At 54.6% G+C, this 19,675-nt stretch overlaps 1 protein-coding gene across 1 annotated transcript; it reads right to left on the bottom strand.

Moving 5' to 3' along the window:
• Positions 1 to 821: 821 nt before the first annotated feature.
• On the bottom strand, positions 822 to 19,341 carry RAB8A (RAB8A, member RAS oncogene family). Its single transcript, XM_084759250.1, has 8 exons — positions 19,183 to 19,341; positions 12,339 to 12,399; positions 9,715 to 9,775; positions 6,036 to 6,113; positions 4,664 to 4,753; positions 4,186 to 4,251; positions 2,995 to 3,045; positions 822 to 1,983 (listed from the first exon to the last, which is right to left on the bottom strand). The coding sequence occupies exons 1-8, from the start codon at positions 19,304 to 19,306 to the stop codon at positions 1,891 to 1,893; spliced, it is 624 nt and encodes a 207-aa protein (XP_084615376.1). The 5' UTR covers positions 19,307 to 19,341; the 3' UTR covers positions 822 to 1,890.
• Positions 19,342 to 19,675: the final 334 nt, after the last annotated feature.

Genomic DNA, 19,675 nt, shown 5'->3' with positions numbered 1-19,675 from the left:
CCTGGCTTGTGCTGTGCATGCACAATGCTCACTGGGAAGGGGGTGTCCTGTGACGCCAGAGGGCTCCCTGTGATTGCCCTGGGTGATGTGGAATTAAGTGTGATATGGAACTGCTCTGGCAGAGGATTCTGAAAGCTTCTGCCCAGTTTCTCCCTTGCTCACCCCATTAACTGCCCCCTCACCCCTGGGACAGGCTATCTCTGTCTGTCTTGGAACTTGCTCTATAGGCCAGGCTGGACTCAAGGAATCCTGCTTCCCAAGTGCTGGGACTAAGGGCGTGTGACACCATGGCTGGCTTCCTTGGCTGAGTGGGTGGTAGGGTGTGGCTGAGGCTTGTGGGCAGAAGGCTCAGTTTGGCTCTCAGTGTGAACATAAGAGGTGGTGGGACCTTTAAAAGGCTGGGCCTTTGGGGCGAACAGTGAGGTACTTCCCAGTAGGAAGTAGGCAGCAGAGCCTGAGGGGAGGAATTGCCAGACCTGACAGGGTTGCAAGTACCTCACAGCTGCTGTGACTGCAGGAACAAGAGACCACGCCAGCCAAAATTCCAGCACAGGTGGGGGACGGGATCCTCAAGTGCCCCCTGCTGAGCAGATGCCAGCAGTAGATGGCTGCTGGGTCCTTTGGGAGAGCTGCAAGTGCTCAACTGCGGAGCCATCTCTCCAGGCCGCAGGCCACTTCTACTAAAAGGCATTGAAGCTGCCGCTGCCACTGTGGGTGCTGGGTGGGCAGGGCTGCTTCTTCTTGAATTCACTTTAATGTTTTTCTGAGTGTACTGGTCAGTGTAAACAAGGTACATTAGACTCCAGGGGAGGGCAGGCGACTACTGCTGGTACGTTGGTTTTAATTTCAAAAAAGGGAGAGAATCCGGTGCTGACAGCTTGGACTGACAGCAGCTTGGGAAGGGTTAGAGTAAAAAGAAAGGTACTCCCAGACGACACCCCTCCCACCAGGCCATCTTGTCCCAATCAGTCTCTCCAGGAGGACAGAGCTGTCAGAACACAACCGGGTAAAGGCTGCAGGGTGGCGCTGTGCCACGGAATGCCTGTCCGGGTCTCAGGGACCAGGTGCCCCTATGGGGGCAGGGCAGTCACGCTGGTTCCCCATCTCCCGGGTATGCTGCTAGAAAATCAAAGACGGAATCATTTCATGTTAGGAATCTGGAAAAATAAAAAATCATCTTAGCTAGAAAAGGAACTTCCGAGTAGAGCCAGGCAGAAGACGAGAAGAGCAGGGAAGCGGTTTTGGTGCCACTGAGGCAGGTGGCCCAATGACAGTGGGTCGTGGGTGAGTGGCGGTGATACTGGGGTCACCTGCTGTGGGTACAATGTCCCCTCAGTGCTGACTGAAGGCTCCCATTCTGCGCTGGCCATGAGAGCTGTCCACTTCTTCCAAAATCCTCTGTGTGGGTTTTCCTTAGTTTATGCTTCCCTTTGGTTTGACACGTAAGGAGATGGTGGGCATGGTTCGTTGTCACTTGTCCAAAACTGAGAACAGGTGAAGGCGGGGGTCAGGCTTCGCCCTCAGTGGCCCTGGTGACAGTGCTCAGAGCACGGGGCCAGGCAGCCTGGACAGTGCCACTGGCCTCACTTCTGTAGTGGAGGGACAGGGACAGAAGGCTGGAGATGGCAGCTGCCGTGCCCCCACCCAACCTCTCCATCTGTGGCAATGCGACAAGGGGACGGATAGGCCTGACTGGCAGATGACACAGGAAAAACAGCAAAATTCTAACTCGTTCCATCTCTGAAGGTGGAAAAGATCAGATGGTTACTAAAATAATCAATTTCTCAATTGTGTCCGGGCGGCCGTATCCGAGCAGCTGAGGTGGAGGCTTGCCCGGGGCAGACACAGTCAGCTGGGCTGAGCCAGGCTCAGGATGGGCAGCGCTCGTCTTCACAGGAGACTGCACCGGAAGAAGCTGGTCCTCTTCTGCTGCTCCACTGTGATCTTGACCCCATGGCTGCTCCCCTGGGGGCTGTTCCCTTCCTGAAGTCACAAGTTTGCTTTGTTACTTACTGAGGGTTGTTGGCACCACCTACCAACCGCGGGCAGCTGTCAGTCACACAGTCTGTCCAGCACCATCCAACTAATTATTCAGGATCTATTACCACAGACCCCGTCACCCACGGCCAGCCAGGCAGCATCTCCCCTCCTCCTGCCACTCAGCTGTTCCCTACTAAGCCCACCATGAGCATCACCTGAGCGCGCTCACTTGCTGCCCACACAGTCCTCTGACTGCCCACTACGCAGCCCGTCCTCCCCTACACTCGCCGGCCACTGATCACATCCACTCAGACTCTCGTGGCCATTCACCCGCATAATCATGCACCCTTTTCCAAGAGCTCCCCGCAGTTTCCTGATGGTTTCATTTACTTTCCACAACTCCCCAGGCCTTCACCCTTCCCCCATCGATACCCACATACCCCACCTGACACCCACACCCCCCCACCGACACCCACACACCCCTCCACACACTTTTCTGTTCCTTGCAGCCACCGGGTATTGAACTGAGGACCTCATGGATGCTGGTGAAGCGCTCTACACTGAGCCAGTGGTATCCCCCAGTGGTACAAACCATCCTTCTCTCTCCTGCGCTCTTCCTTCCTCCCCACCTCTTTCCGTCCGTCTACCCATCCATCTATGCTGAACATTCCTAGTGTCTATTATGGAGACAGTGTCCCTTAGGGCCCCAGCTCAGAGCTGTCTGCCTCTGGTGCCCCAGTGGTGCCGAGGGCCACCTGCTGCTAGAGACGCAGGACCCAAACTCTAATCTTTCCTATCAAGAAAGCTTTTAAAAATTACATTTACTTATTTATGTGTGTGAGAGTATGTGCAGGTCAGAGAACAACTTGTAAGAGTCAGCCCGCACACACACACTCACAAAGACACAGACACACAGGGTAGGATGACTGGCCTGGGAGTGATGTGCTGCCCTAGTCAAGCATGGCTGCATCTTACAGAACCCCGTGTGGAGACCTAAGAAGGACTCGGACTCACCAATTTTTTGTCCATTTTTGCTTTGATATCCCTGGCGAGAGTGAAAAACGCCTGTGGAAAGAGCAGGCAGTCAGAGCCCTCTAGTGGCGAGATGTGCTTGGCTGGAGGTGAGGGCTCCAGGTAGGCCCCAGCTGTCACCCTCCGTCGTGTGTGCCTTGGGACAGAGGCCTGCTGTGTGGCCCTGACTGTGAGCAGGCATTATACTCAGTGGGTCCTTGGTGACACGGAGGTGCGCAGACCATGTGATTTGCCCAAAGGTATTCAGTGGTTAACTGGTTCAGAAAGGTCTAGAAGGAGTAGCTATCCCTGGCTGAGTCCTGTCCATGCCAGTCCCCCCCTCTTTTATTTTACAGAGGTTCTCTTTTAGCCCAGGCTGGCCTTAACACTCCTGTAGCTCAGGATGACCTTCATCTCCCGTTTCCCCTGACTCCGCCTCCAAAGTACAGGGACAGTAGGTGTCACCACCAAGCCTGGCTTCCCCACTCTCAAAAAAACAGCTGTAAATTCCAGGACCCATGGAGGGGACATTCTGAGGTAGTAGTATTGGTGAACTGGAAAGTGGTGCCAGGGGAGAGGGGCACGGAAGGGTTGGCCATGGGTGGTACGAGGTGGGCTGGCCTGGCCTAGACAGGGGAAGAAGAATTTGATTGCAGGAAAGGGAGGAGAATGCAGCAAGGGCTGCGGAGGGCACGCCAGGTGACTTATGGGAGGAATTGAGGTGAAGGCCAGTGAATGGGACAAGGGTCTTGGCCACTGTCCTCTGGGTATCTTGTGGGGTGATGTGGACAATTTAGGTTTTTGCCTGCCCTCCCCCCCAATATGGTCTTGATGTGTAGCTTAGGTTGGTCTCGACAATCCTGACTCAGCCTCCTGAGAGCTGCAATTAGAGGTGGCTTTCTGCAGGTCTGTTTCTGAGGGTCACTAGGGCCATATGGGAGAAGTTGAGGGCCAGGTGCCAGGCTGGCACTGCTTCAGGGACAGGGTGAGGATCGGGGCACAGCACCAGGACCTGGTTCCCCACTAGGGCTGTGAATTAACGGGATGGCGGAGAGGAACCAAGCTGGGCCTACGCAGTGGGTTGGCTGAAATCTGAGCTTCAGTTTCCCTCAGCTGCTGAGGGCCAGGGAGAACGTGCCCCGAGTGCCCGGCAGAGGGCGCCCTGCAGAGGCCCCAGCAGCAGCCCGGACTCACGTTCTCCACATTGATGTTGGCCTTCGCACTGGTCTCCATGAACTTGATCCCATAGTCGAGTGCCAGCTGCAACAGAGGGGTCACATGAACACAGTGGACTCCCATCTGATCCTGAGGAATGGAAACTGGGGCGAGGCTGGTACCAAAGTCAAGTAGTGATAGGCCAGGCCAGGTGACAGGCATCACCTTTGTTGTGTGATGGTACTGTAGCAAGTGGGGACAGAGCTGAGGGGAGGAGGGCAGAGGTGGCCCGAGGGAGCTCTGCTCCCTGCTGTGGCGCCCTCTGTGCCTGGCCTCTGGTGACATGATCAGAGCTCATTGCTGATTCTGTTAGCCATGAGCAGCCTCTGTCCTGCCCAGAGTTATCGCCCCACAAGGGTCTCTCCTCCAGCCAGGATGGCATGTCACCCTCTGCTCAAAAGACTAGGAAGGGGCACCCCAAGCTGTACACGATCACATGGGTCCCCCTGGCACCCACCTTTTCTCCCCGCTCCTTGGACACCTGTCTCTTGTCGTTCACATCACACTTATTGCCCAGGATCATCTTCTCCACATCTGCAGAGGCGTGCTGAGGAGAACGGGGCAGGTCAGGGTAAATGTGGTGCTCGGTGGCTAAGCAGCTCACGCCCCTAGCTGTTGACCCCTTCTTGACAGTGCAAATAGCTTCCATGGGCCACGGTCACCAGGCTCCAGGGCCATGACTCCCAGAGCAGGCACCAGACACCTTACCCCATACCATCCCTAGCTGCTGTGTGCACATGCGCGCGCACACCATGGCACAGGCAGCACGCCATGTGGAGGACAACTTGCAGTCAGCCGTCTCCCTCCACTATGTGGGTTCGAGGAATTACAATGAGGACATCGGGCTTGGTGGCAAGTGCTTTGTCCACTGAGCAAGTTGCCAGGGTAAGCCCAGTGCCTGCTTGGATCTTTCAACTCTCTCCTCTCTCCTCTCTCCAGGCACAAGGCTGTGCCTAGAGCAGCCCAAGCTCCTTGCTAAGCTCTTGGCTAGCACCCAGGCCTGGCTCAGCTCTGACTGCTTTCCTAGAAATGGCTCTGTCGTCAGCCCCAGCGCAACTCTCTGCAGAAGGGGCCGTGCTTCCCAGGAGAGAGCGTCAGAAAGCAGCCGTGCTGAGGGAACTCACTTCTCCACTCTCTGCCACACCTCCCGTCCACCAGAGGACCACTCAGGGTACCCCTCTTTGGACCAAGATGGGTTCTACGGCAGGGCAAGGCCTGGCACTTCCACAAGCCCAACACAGCTGCTCATAACCGAAAGGTTTGCCTCTCAGCCTGGCCTGGGTGCCCACCAGTCCAGGGTCCACAGTGACAGGCACTCCTTTGTGGGCCTTATAGATGGGTGACGTCCTTGACGCCCTAGACCCGATGCCCCACCTGCTTAGTCATCAGGAACACAGGTGGAGCTGGCCAAGAAGCGGATGGGCGTGGCTAGCACCTGAGCAACTGGACAGAGGACAAAGTGGCTTCGGGAGGGGAGCCCGGGCTGCCTGCCTCCTTGTCCCTTCACCGGTCAGGGTCTCTTTCTGTGAGTAGCTGTTGACCTGAACATGGACCTGGGCAGGCTCACAGCACGTTGCGCTGCAGCTTAAGGTGTTTGTCACATGCCTGCTGCTCCAGAACCTTCTTTCTCTATAAAGAGCCAAAAGCTCATGTGACCTCAAGCAGAACCCACCACACGATCAGCTAGACATCACTGTGTAGGTCCTGGGCCAATGATGATTTTGAGTGGGCAGCAGGTGTCTTGGGTCTATCCCTGTCTTTCCACCTGTCCCCCATGTCCCTAGCTCTGAGGCACAGCCCCAGGAGAGGAAGCACAAAGGTCTCCTCACCTCCTCAATGTTCCGAATCCAATTCCGGATGTTGTCGAAGGACTTCTCATTGGTAATGTCGTAGACCAGCATGATACCCTGGGTGGGGAGAGAAAGGGACATGAGCTTTGAGGGGCACCCAGCAGGAGTGGGCGTGGCCAGCCTGTCAGTTGTCACCTTTCCCATCACCATGGTGACCCGACTCCCAAGCTAGACCTTGCCACCCTGTCACGAGCCTTGCTGGCTCCCTATGCCTCTTCAGGACCTGGCATCATGTCTAGAATGTGCTAGGCTTTCAGCAGGTAGGAACTGGACGCTGGGGTGTGCGCTCAAGTCCTTCCCCTGGAGGGTCAGGACCCCACTGTGCTTGACCCCATGTGCCTTTCAGTGACTTCGAGCCTAAATCTGATTTCTGTTTGTTTGTTTGTTTCTTGATTTTTCAAGACAGGGTTTCTCTGTGTAGCCTTGACTGTCCTGGACTTGCTTTGTAGACCAGGCTGGCCTCAAACTCAGAGATCCGCCTGCCTCTGCCTCCCAAGTGCTGGGATTCTAGGCGTGAGGCACCGCGCCAGGCTAGATCTGCTTTCCAGAAGAGACCAGGATGCCTAAGGAATGTGAGAGGACACCTGACAAAGTACACAGGCTCAGGAGTTCCAGAAAGCACCCTCAGCCCGGCCTGTGTCTACTGCCTCATTGCTACTGTAGAAAGGGGAAACAGCTTTTTGATTAAGATAGAAGTCATGAGACCTGAGTGCTGGCTCAAACCTGAATCCTGACACTCAGGAGGCTACTTCCCCCACCTAACCCCATGTTTGTCTGTCTGTCTGTCTGTCTCTCTCTCCCTCCCCATCCCCCTTCCTCCTCCCCTCCCCCCCTCATACACACACACTCTCACACACACACACACACAGATCAAAGGCAATTTGCAGGAGTCTGGTATCGTCCAAGATTTCCTATGTGGCGAATGGTTCACTTGGGGGCACCATCACTAGCCCACACAGGACCAAGCACACTGGGCTTCCAGGCTCATCATCAGCTCAGGCCCTGCTTGCTCCTCTCCTTCAGGCATCCATTACAGGCACAGTACAGTCTTGTGCAGAACGCAGCACCCCATCTCTAAGGCCACCCACAGTCAGCAGGGGCACAGCTCAATGGCAGCTGTGTGTGAGGGTCTGGGTTCCACTCCCAGCACTGAGTGGAACCAGCACCCAAGAAACACCGGGTAACATGAGCTGTCCGTGCAGGCTGTTACCAACTGTCACTGCAGCACTCAGGAAGGAGGTTGAAGCAGAGGCTGACACAAGTCTGAGGCCCAGAGTCAGCGCCAAGAGAACAGTCAGCTGGGGCGTGGTGGCGCACCCCTTCAGTAGCGACACTCAAGAGAGGGGTGGTCAGGCGGGTCTCTACGAGTTCAAAACCAAGCTATCTACACAGTGAGTTCCAGGCCAGCCAGGCTACAGTGACACCTGTTTGGACTAGGATGAAGTGCAGTTGAAGAGCATTTGCCTAGAATGCACAAAGCCCCGCGGCGGCACCCCCCCCCCCCACCCCGCCCCAGCACCCTGTAAACATGGTGGTACAGGCCTCACTGCATACTCCGGAGGCCGAGGCAGAAGGACTAGAAGTTTCAGGCCAGCATAAGCTACACAGTGAGAACATGTTTCAATAGAGCAGACAACACTGAAGGACGCTGCCACCATCTTGGTGCTGGCTTGAGGCCCACCATAAGTGCGTGTGTGAACTCAGGCAGGCTGGACAGCCACGCCTCAGGGTCCTGACTTCAGAGCATGCTCACATCCACACCTGTACGCAGGGTCCTGGCCATGATCCAGGGAGATGCCAGACTAACGCTGAGGGCGCTGTGTGTGGGGGGCCTCTCAGAGACGTCCAAACAGCTCTCTCCAGAGGGCAGAGGTATCCTTGGACCCCAGTGCCCTCGAGGGGCCAAACAGGTGAGTTTTAACGAGGATGCTAAGGTTGCAGCCCACAGGATTGAATTTCCCATGTTGGCTGCCCTTCCTGGGACACTCTAAATACTTAATTTAACGTTGCCATTCATGCCCGTCGCTCCCAGGCTCCTCAGGTGTCCCCATGAGCTCTCAGGCATCAGGTCTGTGCAAGGACTGAGACACACACTGTCCTCAGTGTAGACACCCTGCTGGGAGGAACTGGGGTCTCTGGGCCCTGCTGACAGGGAGCATAGGACTCTGGAGGCATTTGTTGTTTACAGCAGCCTGTTCTACTTTCTCAGAGAGGAGGTGGAGCTGGAGTGTGAGGCAGGGTTCTGGTCAGGACTGGGATTGCTTCTCCACGCCCTGTTTTACATAGTCTCACACAAGCAGGACCTGGCCAGGCGGGAGAGGGGGGCGGGAAAGAACCCATCCTTTTCCGCTGCCTCCTCCATCTCCACTGGGAAAGTATGTGGGTTAAGTTTGCCAGTGCAGGCCCAGGTGCAAGATGGAATGCTAATCCCAAGTAAGTCTAGCTAGCCCTCAAGGTGTTCCAGCAAATTCTAGGGCACTGGTGTGGCCCACGTGGCCCTTCTCAGCGTTGGGAGGCGGGCCGGGGTGTGTCCTCTCCTGGAGGATGGGCTTGCTGGTGCTCCACTCATCCCTGCACGGGTCGAAGGCTGGGGCAGTGATGCATGTGGGGATGACGTTCCGGCGAGCCCACAAGGGAACACTGACCTCTTTAAAGCCACTGGGGTCCTGGGTTGCCTAAGGAGCTGGAACATAGGCTCCACAAGACACGAGGCTTGGCCAGGTGTGCTGGCACATGCCTGTGATATGCTGGCCTGGGGAGACTAAGGCGAAGACTTGGGAGTTCCTGGCTAGCCTGGGCTACATAGTGAGTTCTGGGCTAGCCTGGGTTGCACAGAAAGCCTTGTCTGAAAACCAAGCCAAAAAGGGGGCTGAGGAGATAGCTCACATCTGTAAAGTGCTTATGACATAAACTGACTTTGATGCCCAGAACTCACACGGTGTTGCATGCACTACAATCTCCATACTGGGGAGGCAGAGGCAGGCTGACCCTCGGCTACCTGGCAAGTTCCAAGCCAATGAGAAGCACTCAAGAAACAATGTTGGAGGGTGAGCTAACCACTGATTTCCACACTCATGTACATGCATACATGAACACACACACACACACACACACTTTTTAGAATGCATAAAACAACCTGGGTGCATGGTACACACCTACCATTCCAGCATTTGGGAAGTTGAGGCAAAGGATTTTTTTTTTTTTTTTTTTTTTTTGGTTTTTCTGAGACAAGGTTTCTCTGTGTAGCCTTAGCTGTCCCAGACTCACCTCAAACTCACAGTGATCTGCCTGCCTCTGCCTCCCGAGTGCTGGGATTATAGGTGGGAGCCACCACACCTGGCTGGCAGAAGGATTTTTGAGTCCCAGGACAGGTTGGGCTGTATTTTGGGTCTGTTGTTTGTTCGTTTGTTTTTTGAGACAGGGTTTCTCTGTGTAGGCTTGGCTGTCCTGGACTCACTTTGTAGACCAGGCTGGCCTCAAACTCATAGCTATCCACCTGCCTCTGCCTCCCAAGTGCTGGGATTGAAGATGCGCACCAACTGCGACTATTTTGGGACTGTTTTAACAAGATGAAACAAAACAAAGTCAACTATAGCGGCCTTAATACTACCACTTGTCTCCACTTTGAAAGAAACAGAAACAATGACAAAGTCAGTACCATGGCGCCCCTGTAGTAGGCTGTCGTGATCGTCCGAAACCGCTCCTGGCCAGCTGTGTCCCTAGGAAAAAATAAGAAGGGTCTTAGTGACATCCATAGCCTGCTGCACTTCTCCCCCGACCCCTCAAGCAGCGCTACTCGGTTCCTGTGACCACACAGCAGGGGACTGTGGAATCACAGGGTGAAGCTCTTCCAAGTGCCCTGGCTGGAGGTGTGGTCCAGCCACAAATGCTCCACTGGATTGTGTCCCCGCTGTCCTTCCACATATTGGCTTCCAGGTATTGTCCTGGGGTCCCTGCAGTTGATGCTGAGGACAGGGCTACAGCTCCGATGTTAGCTCTGTCATCCATGAAGGAGGTGGTGCCTGAGTGAGTGCGGTCATGTCTGGACCAGTACCAGGCACACAGGGTGTGTGGTGTGTGCTTTACAAACAGGAGTCTTACAGAGCTACATGCCTGCCTGTCATGCGGTCACCGGGGACCCTAGGCAGGACTGTCACAGAGTAAAATAAGGACAGGTGTGCCTGGCAGTCCAGTGTCTGCCTAGTGCATACATGGTCCTAGGTCCATCCTTAGGGCTGGGAGGAAAGTGACGAACTCTGGACATCCAAGTCACACAAAAAAGGGTCTAGTGGCAAGTCTGAGTTGTACGCTATTTAGTTTGATTGTTTGTGAGTGTCGCAGCACACATATAGAGTAACTCGCAGGAGCTGGTTTTCTCCTCCTGTGGCTTGGGTCCTGGGGACTGAACCCAGGTCATCAGGCTTAGCAGAAGGCACCTTCACCTGCTTAGCCTCTGGCTGACAGATTGGCTTTGATCTTGTCTTACTGTGGCATGGGGGATGGGATTCAGCGTCTGTGTGTGCAAGTGCTCTGTCACCGAGCACTGTTCCTAGCCTAAAAGCTCTCATTTTAATGCTATTTTTAGTTCTGAGATGACTTGCTGGTGGCACTTACAGGGGACACACATGGTGAAGAATGTGAATCGCAGCCCAGCCTTCTAGTGACTCCCCCTTGGCTGAGGATGCTGAGGGGCGAGGTGAAAAGGGAGGAGCCTGGGCAGGAGGCTCGGCTTGCGGGGACAGTGTCACTTTGGACTTGGGCACAAAGGCTGCCGCGTGGCCACTGTGTTGGAAGTGCAGGACTTCTGTACCTCACCATGGGGCCACGACTGATGATCAAGCCTTGACAAGGATTCTCCTTCCTCCAGCTCAGGGTCTGAAGTCAGGCCAGGGGGTGATGATGAGCTAGAGGCCAGGGCACCCTGGAGGCTCCCCCAGAGATGCTGACTAGCCGGGTGATGGCTCGTGTGAGCATGCCACAGGGGAGGGGGAGCTGGCTGGCTGAGTGTTTGGTTCTGACACAGGTTCTCACCATGTAGGTCAGACTGGCCTAGAGCTTGCAGTGACCCTCCTGTTGCTGCCTCTTGAGGGCTGGGATGACAGGTGTCCCACTGGAGCACGTTCTTTGATGTTACTTGGATCTGTTTGCTCACAGCTCCTCAGCATGCTGCGTTTCCCCCAAGTCCACTCCAGTGATGGGGCCCTAGATGCTCACACTTCCCAACGTGACCTTGGCTGCCAAGGTCACCCCCAGGGCTGAGGAGTGTAAGTACCTCTGGCCACTGGGTCTGGCCTTAGATTTAAGGTTGTTTGTGGGTTTCAGGTCCACACACCAGGAAGTGAGGCCTGGGCTCTCCTCAGGGGAGAAAACAGGAAGTGGTATGAGGCCTTTAAAATTTGGGGTGAGGCCATGGGCTCAGAGGAAACTCCCAGATGGGTGTGGTGGTGCACACGTGTCATCCCAGAGCCTGGGAAGCTGAGGCTAAAGGCTGAAGTCCCAGGTTAGCTTGGGCTACATGGTGAGATGTCACAACAAAAGGGACAGAGGAGATTCACAGCCCAGGTGTCTTACACTACCACCTCCACTACTCCCCAAGCTTCTTGGGAGGGCAGAGCCACCAGCCCGAGCTGGTGACAGGGGCTATGGCTTATATGCTGGGATCCTGCCCACTCCCACATATGGAATCTTCTGGAAGTATTTTCCCTATCTCTGCTGTCTCTGTGCCTCCCTGGCATATGGAATCTTCTGGAAATATTTTCCCTATCTCTGCTGTCTCTGCACCCCCCTCTGGACATGGAGGGTTCTCTCCAGGTTCAATGTGATCCTTGTGCACCCTGGGACACTGAACTCACTGGACATGGAAGCTCTTCCCCACACGTGTCCCCTAACACAACAATTAGGCCCCAGCGGTCAGCAGAGCATGGCTGTCTGGGCTGGGTATAAAACTCTGGGATCTTCTGAGGAAAAGGACTGTTGTACCAAGGAATTTTACTCAATTGGTAGAATGCTTGCCTAGCATGCATGGGGGCCTGAGGTCACCTCATTACTGCAAAAACCAGGTGTGTGGCATACACCTATCACCTCAGCACTCAGGTGGCAGAGGCAAGCCCATCTCAACGAGTTTGAGGCCAGCCTGATCTACACACATAGTGAACCAGGGCTACACAGAAAGTCTGTTTCAAAAAAAGAGGAGATCAATGTGTATGGGCAGAGGGCACCAACAGCTCTGCTCCACATGTTGAGCCCAGGGCAGGGCCATGCTACAGGGCTACGGGCACTCACCATATCTGTAGCTTAATCCTCTTGCCATCCAGCTCTATGGTCCTAATTTTAAAGTCAATTCCTGAAAGAAAAATAACAATAAAAGGAGTTAACAAAGCCAGGTGACGCCCCTGGGCTGCCAGTCTGGCTGCTGAGGGGGCAGCGGCCTGTGGAGCAGCAGCTGCGTCCTCAGGAGTTCAGAGTCCTCTCTACCAACAACTGGAAGCTTCTAGATGGATGGAAGCTGGAAGGTGGGCAAGGCCACTGGAGCTGGGGGCCAGGCCTGCCTCATGCCAGCCCCGCCTTCCTACCATGCAACCCAGCCTCACAGCGAGCTCCCTAGAGACTTCGCCAGGCCGAGTCCGAACACCAAACAGCCAGCAGCTGGGCTGCCATGCCAACGGGCCACAGCCTCTCTCCCTTGCCAGTCACACGTTCAGTTACTTACTTACTGACAGTTATATCTGAGACACAATCTCATGACGGCACAGGCAACCAGGAACTGCTGATCCTCCTGCCTCCACCACCGGGGTGCCCTGTGCCTGGCACGGTCCCCCACACTGCCGTCTCCCTGCGGCTCTGGCTGGACCTCAGGCCTCGCTATGGATGGTATGCAAGTAAAGCCCAAGGCTAGGAAAGGAGGCACAGAAGGAACAGCGTGTGCCAGAGGGGACACCGACAGTGAGGTGGCAACATCAGGAAGGGGTCTTAGGAGGTGACACTGGGGCGGGGCTGTGACAGGGGCTGGACAGTCATCTGTGCAGGAGGAAGCCAGGTGTGCTGACAGCCGGCTATAATCCCAGCACTTTGGGAAGCAGAGGCAGAAAGATCAGGAAGTCAAGGTCAGCTACACAGTGAATCCTCGGCCAACCTATGTGATCTCAGGTCTCAACAGCAACAAACACTAAAATCGAACAAGGTGGCCTCAGCTCAATTGCTTCCGGGGGCCCACCTACAGGCAGAAAGACCAGCAATGGACCATCGCTATGGTGGGTACTGCTTAGTCATTGAACTGAACGGAGAACTCACACTGTAGAGGAGCCTCAAAACCACAACGCTGAGCAAGAGACGCCAGACAGAAAAGGGCACACACTGAGTGACTAGTGTCCAGAGACAGGACTGTGCCTGGGGTTGCCTGGCTGGGGCATGAGGATGCTGGCGTTTCTTTTTGGCACAAGGAGACATTCTGAAATTTATTATGGTGATGGATGTACAACTGAAAGCACACCAAAAGGTGCTGAGCTGTGTGCTTTAAGTGGGTGGACCAATGGGATGTCAGTTAGGGTAAAGGTTTTGGGTTGTTGGGTTTTTTTGTTTTTTGTTTTTTTTGAGACAGGGTCTCTCTATGTAGCCTTGACTGTCCTGGACCCGCTTTGTAGACCAGGCTGGCCTCGGACTCACAGCGATCCGCCTGCCTCTGCCTCCTGAGTGCTGGGATTAAAGGCATGTGCCACCACAGCAGGCTAAAGGTTTGTTTTTAATGGTTTGTTTGTTTTTAATTAAGGGCTGACAAGACAGCTCAGCAGATAAAGGGGCTTGCTGCTAAGCCTAATGACTGGATTCGAGTTGATTTCTGGGGCCAACATGCCACTGGCCCCCAAAGGCCCATGTATTTGAATGCTTGGTCACCAAAGAGTGAAAGTGTTTGAAAGGATTAGAAGGATTGAGAGGTGTGTCTTGTTGCCACTGGGGGTGGGCTCTGAGGCTTCCACAGCCCACCCCTCACCCAGTCTCTCTCTCTCAGCTACTGCTTCAGCGCCATGCCTGCCGCCATGCTCCTTGCCATAATAGACCAAACCTTTGAAACTGTAAGCAAGCCCCAACTAAACGTTTTCTCTTATAGGAGACACCTTAGTTATGGTGTCTTTTCACAGCAACAGGAGAGTGAGCAATACACCGGCCCTCTGTGTGGCCATGCTGGTCCCCTGGCAGTTCCCTGCACATCCCAAGTATCCTTGGGGCTTTCATACCTGCTCTTCCCTCTTCTGGAATGGTCCCTGCTTCTTCAGCTACCTGGTACCTCTCTCCTGCTCAAATAGTTGTTCAAAATGGCTTTGTGGGGAACTTCCCCCACCATTACCACTCCACATTAGACACAGCACACACCCCCATCCCATGATGTGCGAGAGAGATGCTCAGGACCCTCCACCTCCACTCAAGCCTGCTGATGCTCAAATTCCTTTCAGACTACGATAGGTGTTTACACAGGAGCCCTGAATATATTCCATAGATTATTGGTTTTTTTGAGACAGGGTTTCTCTGTGTGGCTGTCCTGGAACTCTCTTAGACCCACAGAGATCCACCTGGCTCTGCCTCCTGAGTGCTGGGATTAGAGGCATGCACCACCACACAGGGCACTCATAGGTTTTTTCTAACTTATTTTTTGGGGTGGGGTGGGGTGGGGATGCACTTTAGAAGGCAGCATTCTCTTTCTCCACCAGGTGGGTCCCAGGAATTGAATTCAGATCGTCAGGGTTGCTTGAGCCATCTCATTGGCCTGCACTTTTTTCTGTTTTTAGACAGGATCTCACAGTTTCATGAACTTTCCTGGAAACAGGGACAGGTGTCTATTCAAGTTCTAACAACAGACCACAGGACCAAATCCACGCATGCCCTGGGAGGTGAACCACGAGGACTTCGCTACAGGAGCATGGGTCATGGGGTCACCGAGAGCTACATGGAGTGCGCCCACCCAGCCTCACACACCACGTACAATTGCACACAGCGCGGCCATGTGAAGTGGGAGCAGAACTACTGTGTGCAGGGAGGGAGGCGCAGGAGGGAACAGCAGAAAGTACAGGCGAAGGTCTGCTGAGCCTCCCCATGCCACGTCTAAGGAAGCTGGGAGCCAGGTATGAATGTAAGACAAGCCATGGACGCGTAGGGGGTAGGGGTGGCGGAGAAGGAGAGAGAAAGAGAAGCAAGGAGGGGGTGGTTTTTACACTCAGAGGACAGCACCACAGCAGCTTAGGAAACTCAGTGACTTAAGTTCAATTCCCAGGATCTACACAGTGAAAATAGAAAACCAACCCTAGGGCTGGAGAGTTGGCTCAGTGGTTAAGAGTACTGTCTGCTCTTCCGGAGGTCATGAGTTCAATTCCCAGCAACCACATGGTGGCTCACAACCATCTATAATGAGATCTGGTGCCTTCTTCCGGAGTTCAGGTGTACATGCAGGCAGAATACTGAATGCATAATAAATAAATAAATCTTTATAAAAAAAAGAAAAAGAAAACCAACCCTACAAGCTGTGTACATGTGTACTTACTCTCTCTCTCTCTCTCTCTCTCTCTCTCGGACCCAGTGAGATGGCTCAGGGGATAAAGACACTTGTCACATAGCCGGAGCTTGATCGTGACAGAAGGCCAAGTTGCCCCCTGACCTCCACATGTGCACCCACACACAAATGAATGTGATTAACATTAAAAAAAATCAGTCCAGGCAGTGGGGTACAGGCCTTTGATCTCAGCACTTGGGAAGAAGAGGCAGGCGGATCTCTGTTCGAGGCCAGCCTGGTCTACAAAGAGAGTCCAGGATAGCCAGGGCTACACACAGAGAAATCTTGTCTCAAAACAACAACAACAACAACAAAGTTTTTTGAGCAGGAGTTGACTGGTAGACTGTTCATCAGCAATATCCTGGGATCTTTCCCCAGCACCCAATACACTGGGTGTGCAGGTATACCCCAGGAACACCAGAACTCTGGAGATGGAGGCAGGGGGATTAGGAGCTCATGGCCATCTTTAGCTACCTTCGAGGCCCCATCTCAAACAACAAAAAGATGGTCAGATTACCAGCTTCAGTGTCTGAGGAAGTGGCCAGGCTCTGAGGCTGGCTTAAGAACTGATTTCAGGGTGCTGCAGGGCAGTTCCCACCACAAATAATTCACAGGGCTGTGGAAAACAGCCCATCACACAGGCACAGCTCCCGGAAAGCACACAGCACTGAGTCCTGTCCAACACGAACACAGTGAGGCTGCTGGCTGCCAGTGTGCCTGGACCTTCCTGCAGGATTTTAGGACTAAGCAGCTGGTGCAGGCTCTTCCAGAGACACTCCCCAATATGTCACACATGCTCAGCAACTCACACAAGTCCAGGGTCACTGCGTAGCCAGCCCTGGCCATGCGTCTTGCTGAGGCCTAGAACCCTCCTGGTTTTTATTAATGTATGAGTTGAATTACAAACTGTAAAGTTTACACGGCTTCAGAATTATGAGGCTACAGCTTCAAGGTCAAGGAGAGCAACTTTCCTAGAAGACAAAGGTCTGTGGAATGAGATGCTGATAGGGAAGGAGGGCTCCTGGGTTCAAATGCCACCTCCACCTCCTTGGGTGATCTTGACAGTCACACCCACCTCACTGCAAAGGAGGAGGCCAGTCTCCTGAAGGGCAGAGCGGGCTTTCTGGTAAATTCTAAACCAGCCAGATGGAGACGGTCAGTGGTCAGATGTGGCTGACCTGTGTGACGTGAGGCCCTGGAATCCATCCGCAGTACTTCAAGAAGAAAACCTGATCATATGAGATGTAAAAGAAGCAATACTGGCCAGCGAGATGGCTCAGCAGATAAAGGTGCTTGCTGCCAAGTCTGAAGACCTGAGTTCAATTCCGGGGTCCCACATGGTGGAAGGAGAAAACTGACTCCTACAAGTTGTCTTTTGACTTCGACATATGCACACACACGCACACTAAATGTAATAAAACCAGTGGCACATGGTGGCTCATATCTGTAATTCCAGAACTTGGGAGACAGAGGCAGGAGGATTTCCTTGAGTCCCAGGACAGGCTGGTTACATAGCTAGCCTGTCTTAAAGAAACAAACCAAAAGAGGGTTAGGGGCATGGACTTGAGTTTGACCCCAAGCACCTGAGCGTGGTGCAGGAACTTACAATCCCAGCCCCATGAGACAGAAAAAATGGTCCCAGGGCTTGCTGACCAGCCAGTCTCGCCACTTTGCTGGGAGAGCCCCAGCAAAGATGGCTCAGTGGGTAAAGCCTGACAGCCTGCGCTCAGTTCCTGGGACCACATGGGGGAAGGAAAGACAGACCCCACAGCTGTCCTGTGACCCACACATGTACAGTAGCACGATGTTCTCTCCCAATAGAATAACTGCAGCAGCAAAGAAGCGAGGTGGAGAGAGCCTTAGGAGCAACTGCCTCCTGTCAGCCTGCAGCCTCCGGCATGCACACAGGAACACACTTGTGCACACACAAACACGCCAAAGCAAATGAGAACCATCCCTGAACCAATATCACCATGTTGGCGTTGACTAGAAGTGTCTGCCGAAGACCACGGGAAACTGAGGTCTGTGTAGCGAGTAAGCCAGAGCCTGCGGGCACGCAGCTATTGTCACTTCCTGCTTTGTCCTCACCTGAGGGTGACTCCAAAGCGGGATGTTTGGTGGGGGAGGGGAGACGCTTTGAGATGCACCTGTGCTCAGAGGAGCCTGAACCATCTGCTTCCTCCAGACTGACGCCTTCACTGGTTGCACAGATCTGATCCTCAACCACCCAGGGCACCAGCCAACACAGACAGCGCCACATCTACTGTAAATAAACCCGGATCAGAGAGGGCTAGGGCTTGCTCTAGGATGCACAGCACCTGGAATCCAGGTCTGATGACTTTCTGTTCAATCCCCCTGCACTTGACACCTGACAGGTGACTGTTTTCAGAGGGCCAGCTGGGAAGGAGAGCTTGGACAGCGCTAGCACATGATGGTCAGAACACAGAGACAACATAACTTAGTTGTCATTACACAGAAATCATCTAAATTCTCTTCTTTCCAGGGTCTCATGGAGTCCAGACTAGCCTTGAACACACTGTGTAGCCAAGGATGACCTTGAACTCCTGACCCTCCTGCTGTCACTACTGGTGTTCCCCAGGGTTCCAACAACGGAACTGCATCCTGACTAGGGATAAGCCAGGCCCAGTGACCATTCTCTTGGTCCAGGGCCATATAGCTTCTAGGCTTGACGGGACTTACTTCCAGGAAAGGTCTTGATGCGGGCCGTGACTATTCATGGCAGGGAGCATGGTTAGCACCATTTTTGACGTCAGGACTGGGGCCATCACAAGGCAATTCTGTTCAACTGCACATGAGGCAGCCCTGGGGAAAAGCGGCTCAGAAAGTGACAGGTGGAGTCCTGTCAGGGTGGCAGCAGGTATAGCTGAGCTTAGCTTTTCATTGAAACTTTTAATCTTGTATTCCCACCGGGATGACAGGTGCTGTCACCACTCCTCAGGGAGAGCTTTGGGTTGAAATCCTGACTTCCGTGGTGCTGGTCCCTTGACGGTTTAATCTGACACCTCTCTGAGACAGCTGGGCCTTGAATTTTGGGGTCGGACACACCTGGGTTCAAATCTCATCCCTGACACCTGTAGACCGTGACCTTCAGTGCGTGCCACACCCTCCCTCAGTTTCAAATTCCTCCTCCAGCGACACAGCACCCAACACGAAGAACACTACAGAGTCTGACAATGCACAGGCCGAGCCTGCCATATAGGAAACGATGCACGACGCCAAGTGTCACCTCCATGCCTCAGTTTCCACTTTCGTGGGAGAGGGATCTCTCCAGAAGAACAGTCTCAAGGGCTGCCTTGAAGCCACAGAGAGTTGACAGGCGCCGGGACCCCAGCCCAGGGCAGGCTCTTCCTCAGACAGCAGCCCGCGAATCCCCGTCTGCACCTCGGGCCCCGGCGTCCCGCCACGGCCCGGGCTGCCGAGGGGGAAGGCGGAGACCGCTGCGGTTCTCCCTCAGGCCCCGCTACCCTCCCGGATCCTCGGCCCGGGTGGATCCTGAGTCGATCCCTCAGCCCAGCCCCACAGGGGCGCGCCCAGCCCGGATCCCCGACCGCCCCAAGGCCCCGCTACCTATGGTGGAGATGAACGTGGAGTTGAAGGCGTCCTCGGAGAAGCGGAACAGGACACAGGTCTTCCCCACCCCCGAGTCCCCGATGAGCAGCAGCTTGAACAGGTAATCGTAGGTCTTCGCCATATTACACTCTGTCCCCGACGGGAAGTACGGCCGGCGCCTCGCCACTGGTCGCTGGACCCGTCTATCATCTCAGATCCCGCCCCCTATTGGCCCCCAGCCCGCCGCGCGTCACCGAGGCCGACGCCCGCCACCCCGAGCCCCGCCCGTCGCAGGGAGCCCAGGGGACGAGGCGAATCCGGCGCAGAGCCGGAAGCAGCCGGACCGCGCAGCCCATTGGTTGACGGTTGGTAGAGGGAGGTTGGTGATTGGCTAACGGTGGAGAGTCGGAGGGTGAGGGCGTCAAATGACCGGCGATGGGTGTGGCCACGTCCTGGCCCCGCCTTCTCGCCAACCCTTCGGCGCCCTAGCCCCGCCCCCTGCGGGAACGGG

The sequence above is a fragment of the Acomys minous genome (assembly GCF_964271855.1).
Source record: "Acomys minous genome assembly, chromosome: 15".
NCBI classification, from domain to species: domain Eukaryota; kingdom Metazoa; phylum Chordata; class Mammalia; order Rodentia; family Muridae; genus Acomys; species Acomys minous.
This window is presented reverse-complemented; position numbering and strand designations above follow the sequence as displayed.

What these genes read in the sequence shown, in the direction of transcription:
- RAB8A (XM_084759250.1), bottom strand. Translation starts at nt 19,306, where the DNA reads ATGGCGAAGACCTACGATTACCTGTTCAAGCTGCTGCTCATCGGGGAC. An exon ending in CCAAGGAGCGGGGAGAAAAG is followed by an intron (nt 4,252 to 4,663) that starts GTGGGTGCCAGG and finishes CCTCTGTTGCAG; the next exon opens with CTGGCACTCGACTATGGGAT. An exon ending in CCAACATCAATGTGGAGAAC is followed by an intron (nt 3,046 to 4,185) that starts GTGAGTCCGGGC and finishes CTCTTTCCACAG; the next exon opens with GCGTTTTTCACTCTCGCCAG.